Consider the following 20,450-nt stretch of genomic DNA (forward strand, 5'->3'; position numbering starts at 1 on the left):
CAGGCACTTGAGAAACCCTGTAAGCGGGAGGTCACTCCCACGTCCCCTTGCCTGTCCCCCTGAATATGGAGCTCACTCACTGTCCCCACCTAGAGAAAAGGTATTCTGCTGCCTGGAGACACAGAGAAGACATCAGGCAAACAGGCCATGTGAAGCTCAACCGTTCATCACCTTAGAGCACCCTTTTAAAATTGTTTTCAGATGTTATTCATTTTTATTTTATGTGTATGGGGTGTTTTGCCTTCATTTATGTGTGTTCTGGGAGAGCCACCTAGTGCCCAAAGAGTGAGTTTCCATTCTGGAACCTAGAAACCCTTGCTCCTCCTCCCCAATGTGCAATCTGGGTCCTCCAGCCAGACTCAGCAGCTCCTGGGAAAAGCCCACCAGACTTGACCATTGACTCACTCGTTTTACAGTCATAAAATACCTGCCCGTGCAGGTGACAACCGGGTCTCCAACACTCTAGCTGAGCAACCTGCCACGGTGCTTGCCTCAGATAGAGATGCCCCCACACACACTTCTTTACAAAGGCACTGGCTGTAAGGGAGCAAAGTAACCACTCTTTCTCATCTACCCTGGAGACTCTCAAAGCCCCTAAGGGAGTAAAGTAACTATTCTTTCTCATCTACTGTGGAGGCTCTCAAAGACCCAGAAAGACCTTTACCTGTGGACCTGAGAGAGAATGTGGGAGTTCCCAAAGCCATAGGGGTGTGAAGTCAAATTACAGCTCAGACATTCCAACATCCAGATCAGCATTCATGTCCTCTCCATTCATTCCACTTCCAGACCCCCGGGATGATGATTCTCGGTGGGATCATTATCACCTACATTATGCAGCAATGCCATGCCCGGGAGTCCGGGAGTCTTCCAAGAATGCCTTTATAGTCTCCTGCTATCATGATGTGGGGCTTTCTGGGGGCATATAAAGATGCTCCTTCATAGGATGGTCTCTAGAGGGACCTCCTGTTTCTGGCTCCCTACCCAGAGGCAAGCAGAGTGACATAGTGCCAGAGTCCTTCAAGTTTGCACATCCTTCTTGCATCTTTATTACTAAGCCTTTGCTGTGCCATAAGTATGTATATTCCAGTTCCAACCATCACGACAAACACATTGGGCAAATCAAGTCAAGAAAGCCACCCATTGGGTCATTCCAGAAAGCTCCAGTATTTCAAGAAGCAAACCTAGAGGCCAAAATAAGTCATCTCCCTTCTAGGTATACATCATCCAGCCTCTTCCTTTCTTAAAAGACTGAGTGTAGGATTCAGGCATTATGCTGACCTGCCGTCATCTGGCAGGAAGTACCCAGGCTGTACCCTGGCCAGCCCAGGGGCCAATGGCTGCTACGTCACTATGTAGTCTGTACGCAGATACAAAGGTCCCTTTTTGTGAAATTTTTTAATTGCTTTTATTGAGCTATATGCTTTTCTCTGCTCCCCTCCTTTCCTCTCCCTTCCCCTTCTACCCTCTTCCATGGTCCCCATGCTCCCAATTTACTCAAGAGATCTTGTCTTTTTCTATTTCCCATGTATGTCTCTCTTAGGGACTTCTTTGTTGTCTAGGTTCTCTGGGATTGTGAATTGTAGGCAGGTTTTTCTTTGCTTTATCTCTAAAAGTCACTTATGAGTGAGTACATATGATATCTGTCTTTCTGGGACTGAGTTAACTCACTCAACATGATGTTTTCTAGATCCATTTGCCTGCAAATTTCAAGATGTCGTTATTTTTTTTTCTGTTATGTAGTACTCTATTGTGTAAATGTACCGAAATTTCCTTATCCATTCTTTGGTTGAAGGACATTTAGGTTGTTTCCAGGTTCTGGCTATGGCAAATAATGCTGCTATGAACATAGTTGAGCACATGTCCTTGTGGTATGATTGAGCATCCTTTGGGTATATACCCAAAACTGGTATTGCTGGGTCTTGAGGAAGGTTGTTTCCTAATTCTCTGAGAAATTGCCATACTGATATCCAAAAGGGTTGTGCCATTTTTCGCTCCCACCAGCAACGGAGGAGTGTTTCCTTTTTATTTTTTTTTTTTTTTACTATTAAACATGTTTTAATTGAAATAGTATTTTATAATTTTCCCTTCCATTTTCTCTCCTCTCCCAGTAACCCTCCCTTGAACTCTGCTAATACTTTAAGTTCTTAGCCTCTTTTTATTTTTTTTTTTTGGTCTGTTATTATTTTTTTTTATTATTGAAAAAAAATTTTCTGCCTCCTCCCCGCCTCCCATTTCCCTCCCCCTCCTCCCGCCCCTCTCCCCCTCCCCCCACTCCTCTTCTCCTCCCTCTCCAGTCCCAGGAGCAGTCAGGGTTCCCTGCCCTGTGGAAAGTCCAAGGTCCTCCCCCCTCCATCCAGATCTAGGAAGGTGAACATCCAAACTGTCTAGGCTCCCACAAAGCCAGAACCTGAAGTAGGATCAAAACCCCGTGCCATTGTCCTTGGCCTCTCGTCAGCTCTCATTGTCCGCCATGTTCAGAGAGTCCGGTTTTATCCCATGCTTTTTCAGTCACAGTCCAGCTGGCCTTGGTGAGCTCCCAATAGATCGGCCCCACTGTCTCAGTGGGTGGGTGCACCCTTCGTGGTCCTGACTTCGTTGTACATGTTCTCCCTCCTTCTGCTCCTCATAGGAGTGTTTCCTTTAACCCACATCCTCTCTAACAAAAGTTGTCATTGGTATTTTTGATCTTAGCTATTCTTACAGGTGTAAGATGAATTCTCAGAGTTGTTTTGATTTGCATTTCTCTGATAACTAAGGATGTTGAGCATTTCCTTAAGTGTCTTTCAGCCATTTTAGATTCTTCTGTTAAGAGTTCTATGCTTAGATCAAAACCCCATTTTTTATTGGATTATTTGTTCTTTTGATTACCACTTTATTGAGTTCTTTGTATATTTTGGAGATCAGCCCTCAATCTGATGTGGGGTTGGTGAAGATCTTTTCCCATTCTGCAGGCTGTTATTTTATCTTGTTGACCATGTTATTTGCTTTACAGAAGATTCTCAGTTTCAGGAGGTCCCATTTATTAGTTGTTTCTCTCAGTGTCTGTGCTGCTGGGGTAATATTTAGGAAGTGGTCTCCTGTGCCAATGTGTTCAAGTGTACTTCCCACTTTCTCTTCTGTGAGGTTCAGTGTGGCTGGCTTTATGTTGAGGTCTTTGATCCATTTAGACCTGAGTTTTGTGCATGGTGATAGATATGGATCTATTTTCATTCTTCTACATGTTAATATCCAGTTATGCCAGCACCACTTGTTAACTCTGCTTTCTTTTTATATTTTATATTTTTTTACTTCTTGTCAAAAGTCAGGTGTTTGTAGTTGTGTGGATTGATATCCAGGTCTTCGATTTGGTTCCATTGGTCCTCCTATCTGTTCTTATGCCAGTACTGTTTTCAGTACTGTAGCTCTGCAGTAGAGTTTGAAATCAGGGATTGTGATGCCTCCAGAAGTTCCTTTATTGTACAGGATTGTTTTGGCTATCCTGGGTTTTTTGCTTTTCTATATGAACTTGAGAATTTTTCTTTCCAGGTCTGTGAAAAATTTTTCTGGGTTTTTGATGGGCATTGTATTGAATTTGTAGATTGCTTTCAGTCAGACTGCCATTTCTTTCTTTCTTTTTTTTCTTTCTTCTTTTTTTTTTTTTTTTTTTTTTTTTTTGGTTTTTTTGAGTCAGGGTTTCTCTGTAGCTTTGGAACCTGTCCTGTAACTCGCTCTTGTAGACCAAGTTGGCCTCGAACTCACAGAGATCCTCCTGCCTCTGCCTCTCAAGTGCTGGGTTTAAAGGTGTGCACCACCACTGTTTTGAATGGATAAAAAAATATGTGATACATTTATACAATGGAGTACTACATAGCAGAAAAAATAACAACATCTTGAATTTTGTAGGAAAATGGATGGAGCTCAAAACATCATTTTGAGTGAGGTAACCAAGACACAGAAAGACAATTATCACATTTACTCACTATAAGTGGTTTTTAAACATAAAGCAAAGAAAACCAGCCTACAAATCACAATCCCAGAGAACTTAGACAACAATGAGGACACTAAGAATGATTTACATAGATCTAATCTACATGGGAAGTAGAAAAATACAAGATCTCTTGAGTAAATTGGGAGCATGGGAACCTTAGGAAAGGGTTGAAGGGGAGGGGAGAGAAGGGAGGGGAGCAGAGAAAAATGTAGAGCTCAATAAAAATCAATAAAAAATTATGAAAAAAGTGTAGTATAACTGGATCTTAAGGTAGATCGATTCCCATCTTGCCAAGGAACCACTACACTGATTTCAGTAGTGAGTGTACAAGTTTGCACTCCCACCAGCAATGCATGAATGTTCTCCTTACTTCATATCCACAGCCTGAACTGTCACTTGATTGATTGATTGATTGATTGATTGATTGATTGATTTTTAAAACAATCTTATTTTACATACTAATCCCAGTTTCTGGTTTTATCTTTCATCTTGTGATAATCAAGGATTTTTGTCACCAGGCAACAGAGTAGCAGGATTGATGGGGTAGGTTTCTCAAACTAGATGTAAGGATGATCTAGGATTAGGGCCTGGTACTGGTTCTCACAGGCATTAGACAGCCAGAGCTGTGGTTTTTCTTGGGGGAAGACTCAACTATGTGGGGTATTATGAGTGTATAAGATCCTGACCTAGTCTCTCTTCCTATCCCACCCAGCTTGCATCCAGAACCCTCCTCCCCTCTGCCCGCCTTCCCTCTTTGGGCACATAATGCCACCCAGCTCAGCCTGCCTGGGCACTGGGGTCGAATCCTCAGGGCAAGCGGGCGGGCGGGAGTTCCTGTGTGTCAATAACCTGCCTGCACCAAGATCCTGACCTAGAGCCAGGAAATTGTGATGCAGGCCTTTAATCCCAGCACTCAGGAGGCAGAGGCAGGGGGTTCTCTGTGAGTTTGAAGCCAGCCTGGTCTATAAAGTGAGTATTAGGGCAGCCAGGGCTACACAGAGAAACCCTGTCTTCAGCAGCAACAACAATAGCAACAGCAACAACAAGGTCCTGAACCAGAGTTAATACTTTATTTTATTTTATTTTAAATTAGACTAACAGTGGTCACCATAGCTCTTAGGCAGATGGTTCATCCTAGGTCTACCAAGTTCAATTGTTTGGACATCTATATCACAGGACATTTTCATGGCCCCAAAGATTGGGTTAAAACCCCTTTTGTAATGTCTTTTGTCTCGGGGACAAACAGATGAAAAGGTTTTGATTCACCTGGAAGCACCAGGCTGGAGCCAAAGCCAGAGCTGCTTTTAAAGCCTCAAACGCCTGTTGTTTAGTCTCAGTCTAGCTTGGGGATCAGTGCCCCTCCTTGTGCTGATGTACAGAGGCCTTGCTCTTTCTGTAAACTCTGGTATCCAGAGGCAATACCTAAGAACCTATTCTAGCCATACCCAGGAACGCTTAAACCTGTCTCAGTCTTTGAAGTTGGGATCTGAAGGATGGCAGCAATCCTCTGAGTCGGGTTCCGCTCCGTTTGCCTTAGCTGACAGCCAAGAGAGGGAGCCCGTGATGTACAAAGTGGGTCTTTCTATAGCCCAAGATCTGTAACTCTTGGGCTTTATAATTTAGTTTAGGTTAGGAAAAGCTCCCCCCGAACCCGCCGACCTTTGGGTCCTCATGGAGACCACCTACCCCTGCCCAGGCCCTGATCAAATCTCCGCTTCAAAGTACTTAACATACTGGGGGCCAGAGCCCCACCTCCTGCTTCCAGGAAGTCGAGGAATCCCCATTCCTATTTCCCGCTCTCGACAAGATCCAGAGCTTAGCTGATCATTTCCAGCCTGAAATCTGCTGAGACTGCTGGTTATGCTCAGACCCTCGGCCCCTGTACTACACGGGAATAGAAATCAACCAGACTGTCAGCTGAGTGCCTGCCACAACCCATTGTAACTGGGGGCGCCCAAGTGAACATTAGAGGGCTTACCACGGGGCTAGAAATGGTCTAGTATCCAAAACCTTTAACCGGGGCACTTTCCCTTATTCTAATATTATCTGTGTTCTGCCTTTTGGGTTAATTCACCTGGACAACAGCAATATCACTGGGTCCCCAAGACTACTCGGGGGACATATACTAATGATTTGACTACGTGTGCCTCTTCTGATGTACATTCTCAAACTAAGAAACCGCTTTTATGCATCTTATTTTACTTTCTGCCCCAGGTATACTGATATAATGGGGGAAAAGAGAGAATACATTTTAATATGGACCCTGAACTACCAAAAAAAAAAAAAAAAAAAAAAAAAAACCTGTGCCTGTTCTCATCTCACTCCCAGTTGGAGCAGATATAGCTGGCTCAACATCTGTAGACACATCAGCCTTTATCAGATGAGAACTTAAGGAACTAAGTGATCAACTAAGGATGATCAGGACCTAGAGGTATTAAAAGTTTCCATTTTTGAATCAGAACAACAGCAGTTAGACTCCCTTGTGGAAGTGGTCCTACAAAACCAGAGAGGCTCAGATTAACTTCTCATGAAACAGGGGAACTATGTATGGTTTGGGGGGAGAAACCCATTGTTTCTATGCTAATTGATCAAGTGTAATTAGAAAAACATCTTGCCATGGTAGGGAAAGCCTAAGAGAAAGGGGAGGTGGGAGAGATAATAAGTAAGTACTAGTCTCTGTTCTCTTGGTTCCCCTGGCTAACTACTCTGCTATCAGCATTGGCTGGGCCTTTAATTCTCACTCTGATTGGATTAATAGTGGGGTCCTACACTTTAAATTGCATGGTTGAATGGCTAAAAGAAAGGTTCAGGCGGCAGATTCAAACCGAGTGCCGGTCCTGGGGTCTGGGAGGAAAGTCGTTGTGTTCTCCTGGGTGAGGTCGTCCCGCAGTCCCTCGGCCGCTGAGCCGTCCGTCCGCCGCGGGAGGCCGGACTGCGGCAAGCGAGCGCGACCAGCCGCGGAGGTGGCGCTCTCTACCACCATCTCGCAGCGAATCAAGCGCAAGGCGCCCCGTGCCTTCCTCAGGCGCACCTTCAAGCAGAAGAAGCTGTACCTTCGTCTGGAGACCGGCTGCGACCTCCTGATTCATTTGAACTTCTTACTCTTTGTGCATCTATTGGCAGAAGAGTCCAGGACAAATGCCTGTGAAAGTAAATCTAAAGTTATCAAAAAGGATCATGTACTGGCTGCAGCAAAGCTAATTCTGAAGAAGAGCAGAGGTTAGAAGTCAACGCATGTTCAAGAATTATATGATGTGTTAATTTAAGTGGTGGTTAATTTAAGACATTTTTGTATGTGTCAATTTATATGGTGGATTATTAAAACACTGACTCTATGAGCAATGCGTGAATTTTACTTTTAGGAATTATGGTTTTTTTTTCATTTTAAGTGACTTCTCGATTTTTTTCTTTGTCTGCTATTGTGCTTAGTATATCAAAAATGAAATCATACTGTACTGATAACTTCAAGAGATATACTCCTTAGACTTAAGCTTATGTCTTTGGATTTAGCCAGAATTACGCAGTCAATTTAATTTCTGAGAGAAAACAGTATACATTAAAATATAGATACATTTTTAAATATGTTTATTTTTGATATATTCACAAAGCATTTCTGTCTAATTTTGTTTTTCACTAATAGTAACAGTAAAATTTCTCAGCTAGAAGATTGTAAGCATTAGCCAAGGTTTTTACAAACATGTTTCCCTGTATAAACCACAAACAAGAAGTTCTGGAACAGCTGACCTACTTTCTTCAAATCATGGGCTTTAGTAGATAAGATATTCCCACAGCAGTTATTTGGAAGCTTATTGTATATTATTCAATATTTACTTCTAAATTTTGTTCTGAGATAATTACAGATTGTGTATAAAGTTGCAAATCTAATATAAACATATAGTCTATACTAGACACCCAGTTTCTGCAGTGGTTACATCTAACATATAGTGTAATATATCAAAAGCAGGATTTGGTAATTGGTATCTATGTAGCTCTCTGCTGTTTTATCATGCGTGCAGATTCGTGGAATTGCTACAGGCAGTACCACAGAGGTCTTTGTGGTCCAGTTACCGTGTTCTCTACAGGACCACCACCCTTAACCAACTGTTCTCAGCTCTATAGTTTTGTCACTGAGAATATTATGTAAATAGAAGCAAGAATAAGCTTGGGATATTTTTTTTCACTCAGTGTAATATCCTTACGATCTGTTCAAGTTGTTATGTTTATTGCTGAATGGTCTGTATATACCATACTTTGTATAACTGTTTGCTTATTGAAGAACATTTTAATTTGTCTGATTTGGGGATTATTATAAATAAAATTTTTGTGAATAGTTGTAAAAAAAAAAAAAAAAAAAGAAAGGTTCAATGTTTCCCCATCTTGTTTCAGCTGGAGCCATTTTTGGTTTAACAGAAGCTGACCTCCCTGTGATTTCTACCTGCTCTGTGAAAAGTCCCATGGGAAAGCCTGTTTCAGAAACTCAGGGTCAGCTAACTGTCCCATTTATTAATTGTTTCTCTCAGTGTCTGTGCTGCTGGGGTTATATTTAGGAAGTAATCTCCTGTGCCAATGCATTCAAATGTACTTCCCATTTTCTCTTCTATAAGGTTCAGTGTGGCTGGCTTTATGTTGAGGTCTTTGATCCATTTGGACCTGAGTTTTGTGCATGATGATAGATATGGGTCTATTTTCATTCTACTACATGTTGATATACAGTTATGCCAGCACCATTTGTTAAATATGCTTTCCTTTTTTCATTTGATTTTTTTTTGCTTCTTTGTCAAAAATCAGGTGTATGAAGGTGTGTAGATTAATATCCAGGTCTTCGATTCCATTCCATTGGTCCTTCTGTCTGTTCTTATGCCAATACCAAGCTGTTTTCAGTACTGTAGCTCTGCAGTAGAGTTAGAAGTCAGGGATTGTAATGCCTCCAGAAGTTCTTTTATTGTACAGGATTAAGTTACACCACTCTTGGGTATATTCCCAAAGGACACTTCATCCCACCACAGAGACACTTGCTAACCCATGTTTATTGTTGCTCTATTCATAACCGTCAGAACCTAGAAACAACCGAGATGTTCCTCAACAGAAGAATGGAAAAGAAAATATGGTGTATTTACACATTGGAGTATTATTCAGCCATTTTTTAAAAGGAAATAATAAAATTTGAAGTTAAATTGCTGTAACTAGAAAAAAATTATCCTGAGTGAGATATCCCAGCTCCAGAAAGACAAATATGATGAGTGCTCTGCTGAGCCATCATCAGAAGCTTCTTCTTGCCGCAAATGGGAACAAATACAGAAACCCAAAGTCAGTCACTAAGCAGAATGTGGGAGACCTTGGAACACTCAGCCCTAAACAGGACGTCTCCATCAAGTTCCTCCCCTCAGAGTTCAGGGAACACTGTGGAAAAGGAGGCAGAAAGTGGGTAAGAGTCAGAGGGGTTGGGGACATGAAGGCAACAAGCCCCACTAAATCAACATGAGCAAAGCTCACATGAACTCTCAGAGACCAAGGCAGCACACAGAGAGCCTGTACGGGTCCACACCAGGTCTCTGAGTGTATAATATGGCTTCCAGTTTAGTGTTTTATGGGATTCCTGAGTATGCGAATGGGTGGGTCTCTGTTTCTTGTGCCTTCTCTTGTGCTCTTTTCCTTCTATTTGTTTTGTCCAATTCCAATGTTCTTGTTTTTGTTTTATCTTGATATATTTTATTTTCTTACATTTTATTTAAAAATTTAAACAAGATAAATCATCATTGGTAGATTTGTATTAAGAAAACTACTTCAAGGAATTGGCATGCAATTGTGGTGGCTTGAGAAAGCCAATGCAAGAAAGCTGTGAACTTACTGTGAACTCTAGATGGTGGAGAGTGCATAATGTTTTGCTCAAAAGGTGACCTTCTAGAAAGAATAGCATAAACTATGATATGCACTTGAAAGCAAAAACATGAAGGGAAAGCCCTAGCTTGTTCACATTATCTCATGGTGAAAGCAAATGCCTTAGAGGACTATTCTTGGCTCTTTTCACATGAACAAAGATGGCATGATACAACACCATGTGTATCCCCCCACCACTGTTCTTGTGCTTTCTTAAGATAACTGTAAACAACACTTCATTGTTGTGGAATAATCTTTTTGTACACTGTGAAGATGTGTCACTTCACATGACTGGTTTAATAAAAAGCTGAATGGTGTGGGAGAATTGTCTGTATTCTGTCAATCATGTTTTAAATAAATGCTGATTTACTAGGCAGGAAGTATAGGAGGGAAAACCAGACAGGAAGTAGAGGAGAGAACAGGAGAATTCTGGGAAGCAGGAAGCTCCCTCAGGATTTCTGCCCAGACACCAAAGAAGCAAGATGTAACCTACCCAGCTGAGAAAGGTACTGAGTCTTAATGTAGTTAAGGATAATGGGGTAATATACATTATAAGAGCTAATACAAAGCAATCTAAAAAACACAACACCCACCAAGAGATGGAGTGGATGATTTTTGGTCATTCAGTGTTTTATGGATATTTGTAATCAGTTGGGGGAGCATTGGTTACAATTTGTTATTGCTAATGGTCAGGAAAAAATGCTGAACAAAGCAGATTAGATTTAGTAATCTCATTCTGAAAAGAAAAAGGGGGATATAGAAATGATAGGATAAAAGGGTAGATGATTAAATCTACTTTGAAATTAAAAAAAAGCAACTACTGGTCTTAAATATTTTACATTGGCATGAATTTTTATATATTGATACAAATTTAAGGTTATTTTTGTTATACTGTATATATGTTTCTCTTCTTGTTTAAGGTATTGTACCAATGCAATTTTAAAGTGTTATTAAAGTTTTAGTCTTTGCAAGCTATTAAAGATAATAAAGAAATACAGGTTAATACTTAGTCATCTATAACAATCAAATTTATGTTAGATATGTTTTCAAGGTCATACAAAGATATATTTTAGATAGATAGGTGATCTTCAAACACTTCAAAGATCTAAAGAACATGGCATTTTAAATGTTTTAATAACATAAGACTTTTGATGACAATGAGAAATGTCTGTCCTGACAATACTAATCTACTTCAAAACAAGATGATGGGAATCAAAAAACCTTCATGTGAAGCTTACTTTCTTTGTGGCAAAATCTAGTCATATGGGCAAGAAACTGCCTTTGCCTCACCTGCTGACAGAACGCTATTCAAACTGGACAAATAGGACACAAAAGAAAACAACTGTCCAACTTTGCCAAGACAAGAACAGTTCTTCAAAATTCCTGCTTCACAAATGTCACAGATATTTTAGGCCTGTAGGGTGAAGACAGATGCCCCCACATTGCAGAGGAACCTTGAGGTGACTGTCTAGGCAGCCATATATAGATGCTTTTGTCATTTCTTAGTTTTGGAAGTTGCTTGCTCTGCATTTCCTGTTTACTCAAGTAATGTTTTCTCTAAATTTGCCAAATATTAATAGATTAGACATTGTGAATGCATTTCTTGATTAATAATTATTCTTATTGTATATAGCCTTACATTATTAGAGTTGAAACCTTTCCTTTTTATTTAGACAAAAAGGGGGAAATGTTGTGGAATAATCTTTTTGTACACTGTGAAGATGTGTCACTCTGATTGGTTTAATAAAAAATTGAATGATCGATACCTGTGTAGGATTTCCAGGCACAGAGGATGCTAAGAAGAGGGTGGAGATGCTAGGAGATGCAGAGGAAGCAGTATGAGCAAGACAGAGTAAAGGTAACTGAGCCACACAAAAGAATGTAGATTAAAAGATGTGAGTTAATTTATATTATAAGAGCTAATAGAACAAGCCTAAGCTAAGGTCAAGCTTTTATAATTTCATAAAAAGAGACTCATCAAAAGTCTCTGTGTGGTTATTTGGAAGCTGGCAGGTGGGACAGAAAACAACTTTCTACACTTCATGTTTTCTTATTTTAATAACGAAAATGAGAAGACCTTTGTTTTACACTACTCTTTAGTTTGAAAAAGGGTAACTGTGTTGTGAGAGTTAAGATACCAGGGTGCTGTGGGCAAATAACAGGATGTTATGGTCAAGCTACTCTCACTGACTTAAGAATCAGATTCCTGAGACACACAGAATATGCCATCTCCATTTTCCAGAAGGAGCTGGCTCAAACACAAGTCATTCACACTGGTGACTTAAGTGGCTCCATCTTGGCAAGTGACTTGAGCCACCCTAACAGTTCTACCCATGCTGAAGATATCATGAGTGTACAGTGGCTTCAAACAAGAAATCTCCCAGAATTCTAAGGCTGCTATGTTTTTGTTTGTAAAAGTGTGAAAAATAATTTCCAAATGAAATGACTGCATCTTAACTTCTGCATCTATAGGCAAGAATTTAAGTATTGTTATCAAAGATCATTAACAACTATATGGCGGTTTGAATGGAAATGGCTCCTATAGGCTCATATGTTTGAATGCTAGGTCCCCATCAGTAGAATTGATTGAGAATGACTAAAATTACTGGTCTTGCTGGAGTAGGTGTGGCCTTGTTGGAGGAAGTGTGTCACTGGAGCTAAACTTTCAGGTTTGGAAAACCCATAACAAGTTCAGTCTCTATCTCTGTCTCTCTCTTCTCTCTCTCTTTTACCCTCTCTCCCTCTCTCTCCCTCCCTTTCTCACTCTCTCTCTCTCTACTGCCTGCTGCCTTCTGATCAGGATATAAAGTTCTCAGCTACAGATACAGGGCAGGAAGCCTGTCTGCTTCCCACCATGAAGATCATGGACTGATCCTCCAAAACTGTACAAGCCCCCAGGTAAATGATTGCTTTTATATGATCTACCTTGATTGTGGTGTCTCTTCACAGCAACAGAACAGTAACTAGGACTTCATCTAGGATGGTTAATCTTTGTTTTAGTTTGACAGGAATTAGAATTAGCTATGAGATGGTTAGGTATTCCTCCAGGAGAATCTGCAAGAGTGTTCCAGAGAATAGAGCATAAATCTAGGTAGAGTCATCCCATGGGTTTGGGGGCCTAGATGGAATAAAAGAAGAAAAAGACAGCTAGCAAAGTGCCAGCACATGCCCTCGGCATCCTGAACCACCAAGATGTGAGCACTAAACTGACCTTTGGTTAGGCAAACTTAAAATATTTAACTGTACATACTCTCAGGAATCAATAATAGAGTTCAAATACTCATTTTTCTGTTTCAATGAGTAAAGGTGAAAAGCAAATGATGCAGGACAAAGTGGGAAGACAAGAAAAAGGCCCTGGAATAATCTATATTTTGCATGATTTCTTGTCCTTGATTCATATAATATAAACATGTATCTTGTCATTATTGAAATGGGCTCACTTTTCTATTAGTATAATTGCTGATACATAATACATTTTCTTGTAAAACACAACTATACATTTTGGTATTATAACATCTTATTATGCTACAGGAAATGGAAAGTCATGAGGACACTGGGAAAGGCAATCATTCAGTCACTTGACTCTTAGAATGTCTAGTGAATGCATATGGTGGCTATTTAAGAACTTACGTGTCACTCTACAATATTTGTCTATTGGAGCCCTGGGAAAAATACAAGACTCTCTGAACCCATGAATTGCTGCCTATCGTCTTCTGACATCTTAACTTAAATATGTGACTTAGTTGGTACCGTTCCATCTTCCTGTATTAAGTGAAGAATTTTGTCTTTACCACAGACGTATACCAAGACTGAGATGTTTGGATAAAAATGTGTATATATTTGGTTCCTGTCATTTATATTGCAGGCTTTTGCCTATTTAACCTGCTGTTTGGACGGTCTTGCCATTTGGATCACTGGTCTTATATCTATTGACCTTGACTAAACGGTTATTTTATTATTGTACATATGCTTGTTCATCAGAATAGCTGTAATATCTACCACTATTCAATAAAATTACAAGAGTTCTAAAGCTTTTATTTCTGTCAATGTTGTGGATTTATCCTTCTGAGTCAAAGATTCTAAGTTTTGCTTCAAAAGTAGAAACTGGGACTGGAGAGATGGCTGGGTGGTTAAGAGCACTTACTGTTCTTCCAGGGGACTTAGGTTTGATTCCCAGCAACCATACGGCAACTCACAACAGCCTGTAACTCCAGTCCCAGGAGGACCCAATGCCTTCTCCTAGCCTGCAAGAATACTGCATACACATGGTGCACAGACATACAGTAGGGCAAATGCTTGTACACACAATTAGTTAATCAATTGATTGAATAAATAAATAAGCTTTCCAAAAATAATGTTTATTCATGTATTTTCTCTCTGTGTGTGCACGCCTACACTTTATTTATTTACTTTGTACTCATAGGGGTGTGTAAGTGGTGGTAAGTTAGTCCACAAGAACCTGAAATAAAGGGATATCAAATATTTGTTGGGGAACACTCATGAATAACAATAAGGTAGAGAACCACCTTGGTCCTATGCCCTGGGGGCACTGGAAGCTGCATTCATATCTCCAACCACTACACAAAAGAACTAGAGAGACCTGTCCTCTCCCTTATGTGAGATCATGTCCACACACAGAAGCCACCACACCCTAAGGCTGGTACCCAGAAACTACTGACAGAAAGGAATTCCCACAACAGGGAAGTGTTTGCCATGGTGCTTGTGTGAATGTCAAAAGACCGTTTTTGAGAGTCTGTTATCTCCCTCAGTCCTGCAGATCCCAGGGAACAAATTCAAGTTGGCAGGCCTAGCTGGGAGTATTTTTATCCACTGAGATAACTCAGGGGTGGCGGAAAGCTTTACAAATAAGCAAAAGCAATGAGGCAAACAGATCTGATCTAAACTGGGAAGAGTGAAACTGGACTTCAGCCATTTCCTTTAAACGCTTCTGTTAGAGAAAAACACAACTGAACCTCAGGGCCAAAAGAAACTTGAGATTAGCCAATAAAGGGAATTCTCCACATGCAACTCTGCAAGCTGTTCTGTTTGCCTTTGGGACACTATATAAAGGCTTCCCTTGGCTGAGTAGCATCAGCACTTTCTACCTCTTTTAGTTCTGTGTTCTACAACTGAGGGGCTGATTTCTACTCAGCTCAACTTCTTTAAAAGAATCTTCCTTTATTCTAAACTTTAAAGGACGTAGAAGAACCAAGCAGGAGATCAGTGTGTGCCAACTTCAGGAGGCCTTCTGTAAGTCTTTTGATTTATAAGGGGAAGTTTTGGTGGGATGGCTGCCCTTGGGAGGGATTCAGCCCAGTTTGCTGGTCTTAGGAAGAGTAAATGCATACATCTGATTTCAAAACTTGAATGAAAATTCAGGTACTGTGCAAATATAAGATTCCCATTGGAGACAATGATTTCTTTGAAGAGTGGGTATCTCACCGGGCAGTGGTGGCGCATGCCTTTAATCCCAGCACTCGGGAGGCAGAGGCAGGTGGATCTCTGGGAGTTTGAGGCCAGCCTGGTCTACAAGAGCTAGTTCCGGGACGGGCACCAAAGCAACAGAGAAACCCTGTCTCGAAAAACCAAAAACCAAAAAAAAAAAAAAAAAAAGTGGGTATCTCTATGTGTCCACAGAGCTACATTATGGACTGGGGTATAGGAAAGGAGAGACACTGATGGCTCAAGGGGAGGTGGGTCTTGCTCTAGGAGGTTGTGCCTGTCATTGAACTCTTTATGTCCCCTATAATTGCATTCCTTCCATCTGCACAACCAACCACACAGCCTCTCCCTCATTCCCATCCCTCTTGTATGACATGGTCACTGTTGCCCACTCCTTTCCTAAAGTCTGCCCTGCCACACTGAAATATATTCACACACCACACACACCAATCCTCTACACACACACACACACACACACACACACATAATTTTAAAACAGATTCAGACAAGAGCTTTGGAGACTTGAGAGAAATGTACTGGCATTAGAAAGAAAAGAAACCAAGGCAGGAAGGTAAGCTGACGATCTTGGTAGCTGCTGAGACGAAGGGTATGGAAAGAACAAAGACATTACATGCCTAATAAAATACATAACAGACACACCTGGAAAACAGAAGCAGTTGCATAGGCCTTTGGTCTTTATATTTAAAGATGTGCAGATTTGACTGCCTCTCAGGTACATCATTAGAGTTTTAAGGTATGAGCCTGGACCCAGTTATCCCTAACAAGTTAAGCTGGACTACCGTCTTCAAGATGGCAATCAAATGGGAAAACTTTGAAATGTAGAGAAAGATTTGTTCAACATGGCTACACTGAGAAGAACAAATAAAGAGATCCAAGAGCTGCGGCCCCCACCACCAAGCTCATCTTTCAGCTTTACGTGAGATTTATAATTAAATAGAGTGTCTCTCTTTGGAATATCTTCACTCCCTCCAGGCATGAGCCTTGAACACATAAGTGACACTCCAGCTTTTCAGGCCAACCGAAGAAGAAATAAATGATGTTACTGTTTTGTTTTTAACTTGTAGTCAGCTAAACATTTCATGGTGTAGCCTAGAACTCAGAATTGTGTTAAGACAGAACAATTGTTACTCATTGTAATCGGTTTACCTTTCAGCTTTGTTAACTTTGGGCCAGGAAGGAATGACTGAACAGCATCAATTATTATCAGTTTGCCTTAGAGCTTGTTTTTGTTTTTTATTTTTTGGGGTTTTTTTTTTTTTTTTTTTTTTGGTTTTTCGAGACAGGTCTTTCTGTAGCTTTGGTGCCTGTCCCAGAACTAGCTCTTCTAGACCAGGCTGGCCTCGAACTCCCAGAGATCCTCCTGCCTCTGCCTCCCGAGTGCTGGGATTAAAGGCGTGCGCCACCACCGCCCGGCTGCCTTAGAGCTTTGTTAACCTCCGCCATTAGTTCATCTTTCCCTCGAGCTAGTAACAAAATGCCTTCAGATCTTTAGCACTTACTGAGTTCTAGCTCAGGTGCATTTCCAGTCCAGCAATGGACATCCAGTGCTTGACGTCCATGCCTCATGAACAGCTTGGAAATCTTTCATTATTGCTTTTGAAATCTGCTCTCTCTTAATTTTCTTCTAGTTTCCTATCTAGCAAGGCATTGTTGATGTCTGGTCATGCCATTTGTCTCTGAGGAATCTGACATATCTTCAGCGGTTCCTGTGGCTTTAAAGAGGACTTCCTTTGGCTTCAGACCTGCCTAGTATCAGGCTTACATCCTCCTGGTTCCCCCCTCTGCTGAGTTAGCGCAACTTAGCAATCACTTTGTTGGATCCAGGGAGGTCGCACAAAGATGAGAACACCACCAAGTCTAATAAACTAGAAGCAAACTTTATTCCAGAAACCAAATCCTAGGAAAACCAGAAGCAAACTTAAAAATAAAAAAAAATAAAAAATAAAAAAGCACCATGGGGCACAGAAATTTATCAGCTATCTGAGACCACAGCCAGAGATGATGTTTGTTAGGCTGTGGCCAAAGGCCAGTTTCTAAACCCATCTTTTATAGTTAGAGCACCAAGCATTAGGTCTGAACAAAGGAATTTTTACAATCTTGCCCTGACCCATGGGTTAGTCAACAGAAACCCTAAGGAGGAGAGTGAGTTCTGATGTCAGTGGGTAACTAGGCAGCTATCATGAAATATGTTTTAGAGTAGATTACAGCGAAAATCACTAATTGCAAAAGAACAGATGTCTTTAGCAATAGTCAGAAAAGGGACTGCTAGTAATAACAGAAGGTTAATAAATTAGAATTAATTGGTTCTTAGGCTGAGAACTTAAAACTCAGATACTGACTGCCATACTTTACAACCTCCATTATCAGAGCTCATCAATTAAACCATTGTACTTGTCCACTGTCTCCTGTACCTCCAGATGTAAACTGGAGTCCCATGCCTCCCCTTTGGTGGCGCTATTTTCCATAACGGAGACAATGTCTAACCCAGAGGTCACATATCTCTATCTCCTAAAGGTTAACTCAGTTCACATCTGTCGTTTATCAAGGATGGCCAGGACACTACTCTCAATTTGTGGGGAGGAGCTCTGGCCTTGTAAATAAAACAGCCAGTTATAAAATGAAATGACCTAGGCTGACGGAGGCTTCCCAAGCATCTGAGAAAATAGCTCCCTGTGAATGACTGAGCCTCGATCTGCTGAGAAAGCTGCTGAGAGTCTGTTCTCATTCTCCTAGACTTATAACTTTATATTTTTTTATTTCTACATCTTTATTTTTAGAATCTACATTTTTGCTTTCTTATTCTTGGACTCTTCAACTTCATTGGATCTTTTTCACCCGCCAGAGGGAAGCCTCACTTCCTCGTCCTATCCAGCTCAAAATGTCACTGTCCCAGGTAAGCAGATTGACTCAGAGCCTGGCTTCATCTGGAGGCTCAGAACAACAGTAGAGGTTTACGGGCTGGAGAGATGGCTCAGTGGTTAAGAGCATTGCCTGCTCTTCCAAAGGTCCTGAGTTCAATTCCCGGCAACCACATGGTGGCTCACAACGATCTGTAATGAGGTCTGGTGCCCTCTTCTGGCCTGCAGACATACACACAGACAGAATATTGTATACATAATAAATAAATAAATAAATATTAAAAAAAAAACAGTAGAGGTTTACATCAGAAAACTATTTGTCACTGAAGATGTGGACCTTACCAGTAGCTGGAAATCTCCCCTCCCCCAGGAGGCTTTTTCTACCCCCTCTTCTTCCCCAAGATGCTCTTGCCTCCTTTCTCCTCTGTCTCACTTTCCCTGTGTTCTTTTTCTAAAAGATTTTATTTTTTTATTCTATTTATTTATTTATTTAAAATTTCCACCTCCTCCCATCCTCCCATTTCCCTCCCACTCCCCCCACTTCCCCTCCCCCTCGCTCTCTAGTCCTAAGAGAAGTCAGGGTGCCCTACCCTGTGGGAAGTCCAAGGCCCCCCCTCCATCCAGGTCTAGGAAGGTGTGCATCCAAACAGACTAGGCTTCCAAAAAGTCAGTACATGCAGTAGAATCAAAATCCAATGTCATTATCATTGGCTTCTCAGTCCACTCTCATTGTCAGCCACATTCAGAGAGTGCGGTTTGATCACATGCTCGTTCAGCTGGCCTTGGAGAGCTCCCGTTAGATCAGTCCCACCGTCTCCATGGGTGGATACACCCCTCGCGGTCCTGACTTCTTTGTTCATGTTCTCCCTCCTTCTGCTCTTCATCTGGGCCTTACGTTTACAATGTTCTGCCTGCACGTATGCCTGCAGGCCAGAAGAGGGCACCAGATCTCATTACAGATGGCTGTGAGGCACCATGTAGTTGGTAGGAATTGGACTCAGGATCTCTGGAAGAGCAGCCAGTGCTCTTAACCTCTGAGTCATCTCTCCAACCTTTCTCTGTGTTCTTGTACACAGCACAAACACTATTCACTCTCTACACAGAGCACTTTCTCTGTCACATTGACTCCAGACCACACCTCTCTACCCGAGCAAACTACCAAAGTATTTGCCTGAGCAATACTGTTCCTCTTCCTTAGAAGACCACTGATATCCAGAGGGAAAATGATTACTTCTTTTCCCCCCACACTGGATCCTCTTAAAGACTCAGACTGACATTTTCCCCAATAGGACTGAGAGATCATGGAGGACTTCCCAAAGCAATAGAAACAGGTTCAAAATCAAATTTGTTCTGTCCAAACTTGTTTTCATGTCCTCTCTGTTTATTCTGCTTCCAGATCACAGGACTGCTTGGAGGTGGGATACTATATATCGTCATTTCTGCTATTGTCCTTCTGTCCAGGTCTGCATTCGGGACTGGTAACACCCATCGGTGAGTGTCATTTAAAGTGGGTCTTTATGTTTCTCTTCCCTGTACAGAAGCAGGTAGAGTCACACAATGTCTGATCCCTCTGAGCATGACCATCTTTCTGTCACTCAATGTTCCTTCTTGTGTCTGTGTTTTCCAGGGAAACAGGTCCTAACAATTACTCATATGGAGACCCGAAAACATATGGAAACCATTCGAAGAAAAATTAAGAAAAATCCACCATGTAATTAAGCAAATCTAAAGATTCCAAAGAGCATCTATCACTGGAACCCAATGAAGGCCACCTCCTTCTGTGCTTTCATAACCCAGGATCTCCCTTTCCTTAGAAATGAGGAAATAACCCATTGTTTGCACCTTGAATCTTGTGATTTGATTCAATTTGATAAATCATAGTCAATTAAATAAATAAAAATTTAATATGGCTTTTAACTAAAAGGTCTTCCCAAACATTTATAAACTTGTGGTATGGGTATCTATAAGCTAACCTTAGTATACATATACGATGTGTATGTGAGAGTTTGTGGGTTGGAAGAACAAATTCTAGAAATGTGATCTGCAATAGCTTATTTATTTAGTAACTGTGTATTGAACATTTATTTTATGTGTTAAATGCTTTTGTCATGGCAGAAGTTGGGTAAATATTATAAAGATGACATTGCCCTTGATTTCAAGAAATATGGGCCTTTGCAAAGCAGACACTGCATATATTAGTCACTTGCTCATCACTGTAACAAAATACATGACACAGCCTAGTTATGAGGAAGAAAAATCTATTTAGTTCATATTTTGGAGATTCT

The 20,450-nt window shown here is 41.0% G+C and overlaps 1 protein-coding gene and 1 long non-coding RNA gene across 2 annotated transcripts; both read left to right on the top strand.

Moving 5' to 3' along the window:
* Positions 1-6,756: 6,756 nt before the first annotated feature.
* LOC130879852 (centromere protein W-like) lies at positions 6,757-7,198 on the top strand. The gene has a single exon (XM_057778689.1). The coding sequence runs from the start codon at positions 6,757-6,759 to the stop codon at positions 7,189-7,191; it is 435 nt and encodes a 144-aa protein (XP_057634672.1). The 3' UTR covers positions 7,192-7,198.
* Positions 7,199-14,874: 7,676 nt separating this feature from the next.
* LOC130880680 (uncharacterized) lies at positions 14,875-20,042 on the top strand. Its single transcript, XR_009057619.1, has 4 exons — positions 14,875-15,094; positions 18,085-18,200; positions 19,562-19,656; positions 19,793-20,042. It is a non-coding gene; the product is annotated as an uncharacterized LOC130880680 (long non-coding RNA).
* Positions 20,043-20,450: the final 408 nt, after the last annotated feature.

The sequence above is a fragment of the Chionomys nivalis genome, chromosome 8 (genome assembly GCF_950005125.1).
Source record: "Chionomys nivalis chromosome 8, mChiNiv1.1, whole genome shotgun sequence".
NCBI classification, from domain to species: domain Eukaryota; kingdom Metazoa; phylum Chordata; class Mammalia; order Rodentia; family Cricetidae; genus Chionomys; species Chionomys nivalis.

What these genes read in the sequence shown, in the direction of transcription:
- LOC130879852 (XM_057778689.1), top strand. Translation starts at nt 6,757, where the DNA reads ATGGCTAAAAGAAAGGTTCAGGCGGCAGATTCAAACCGAGTGCCGGTC.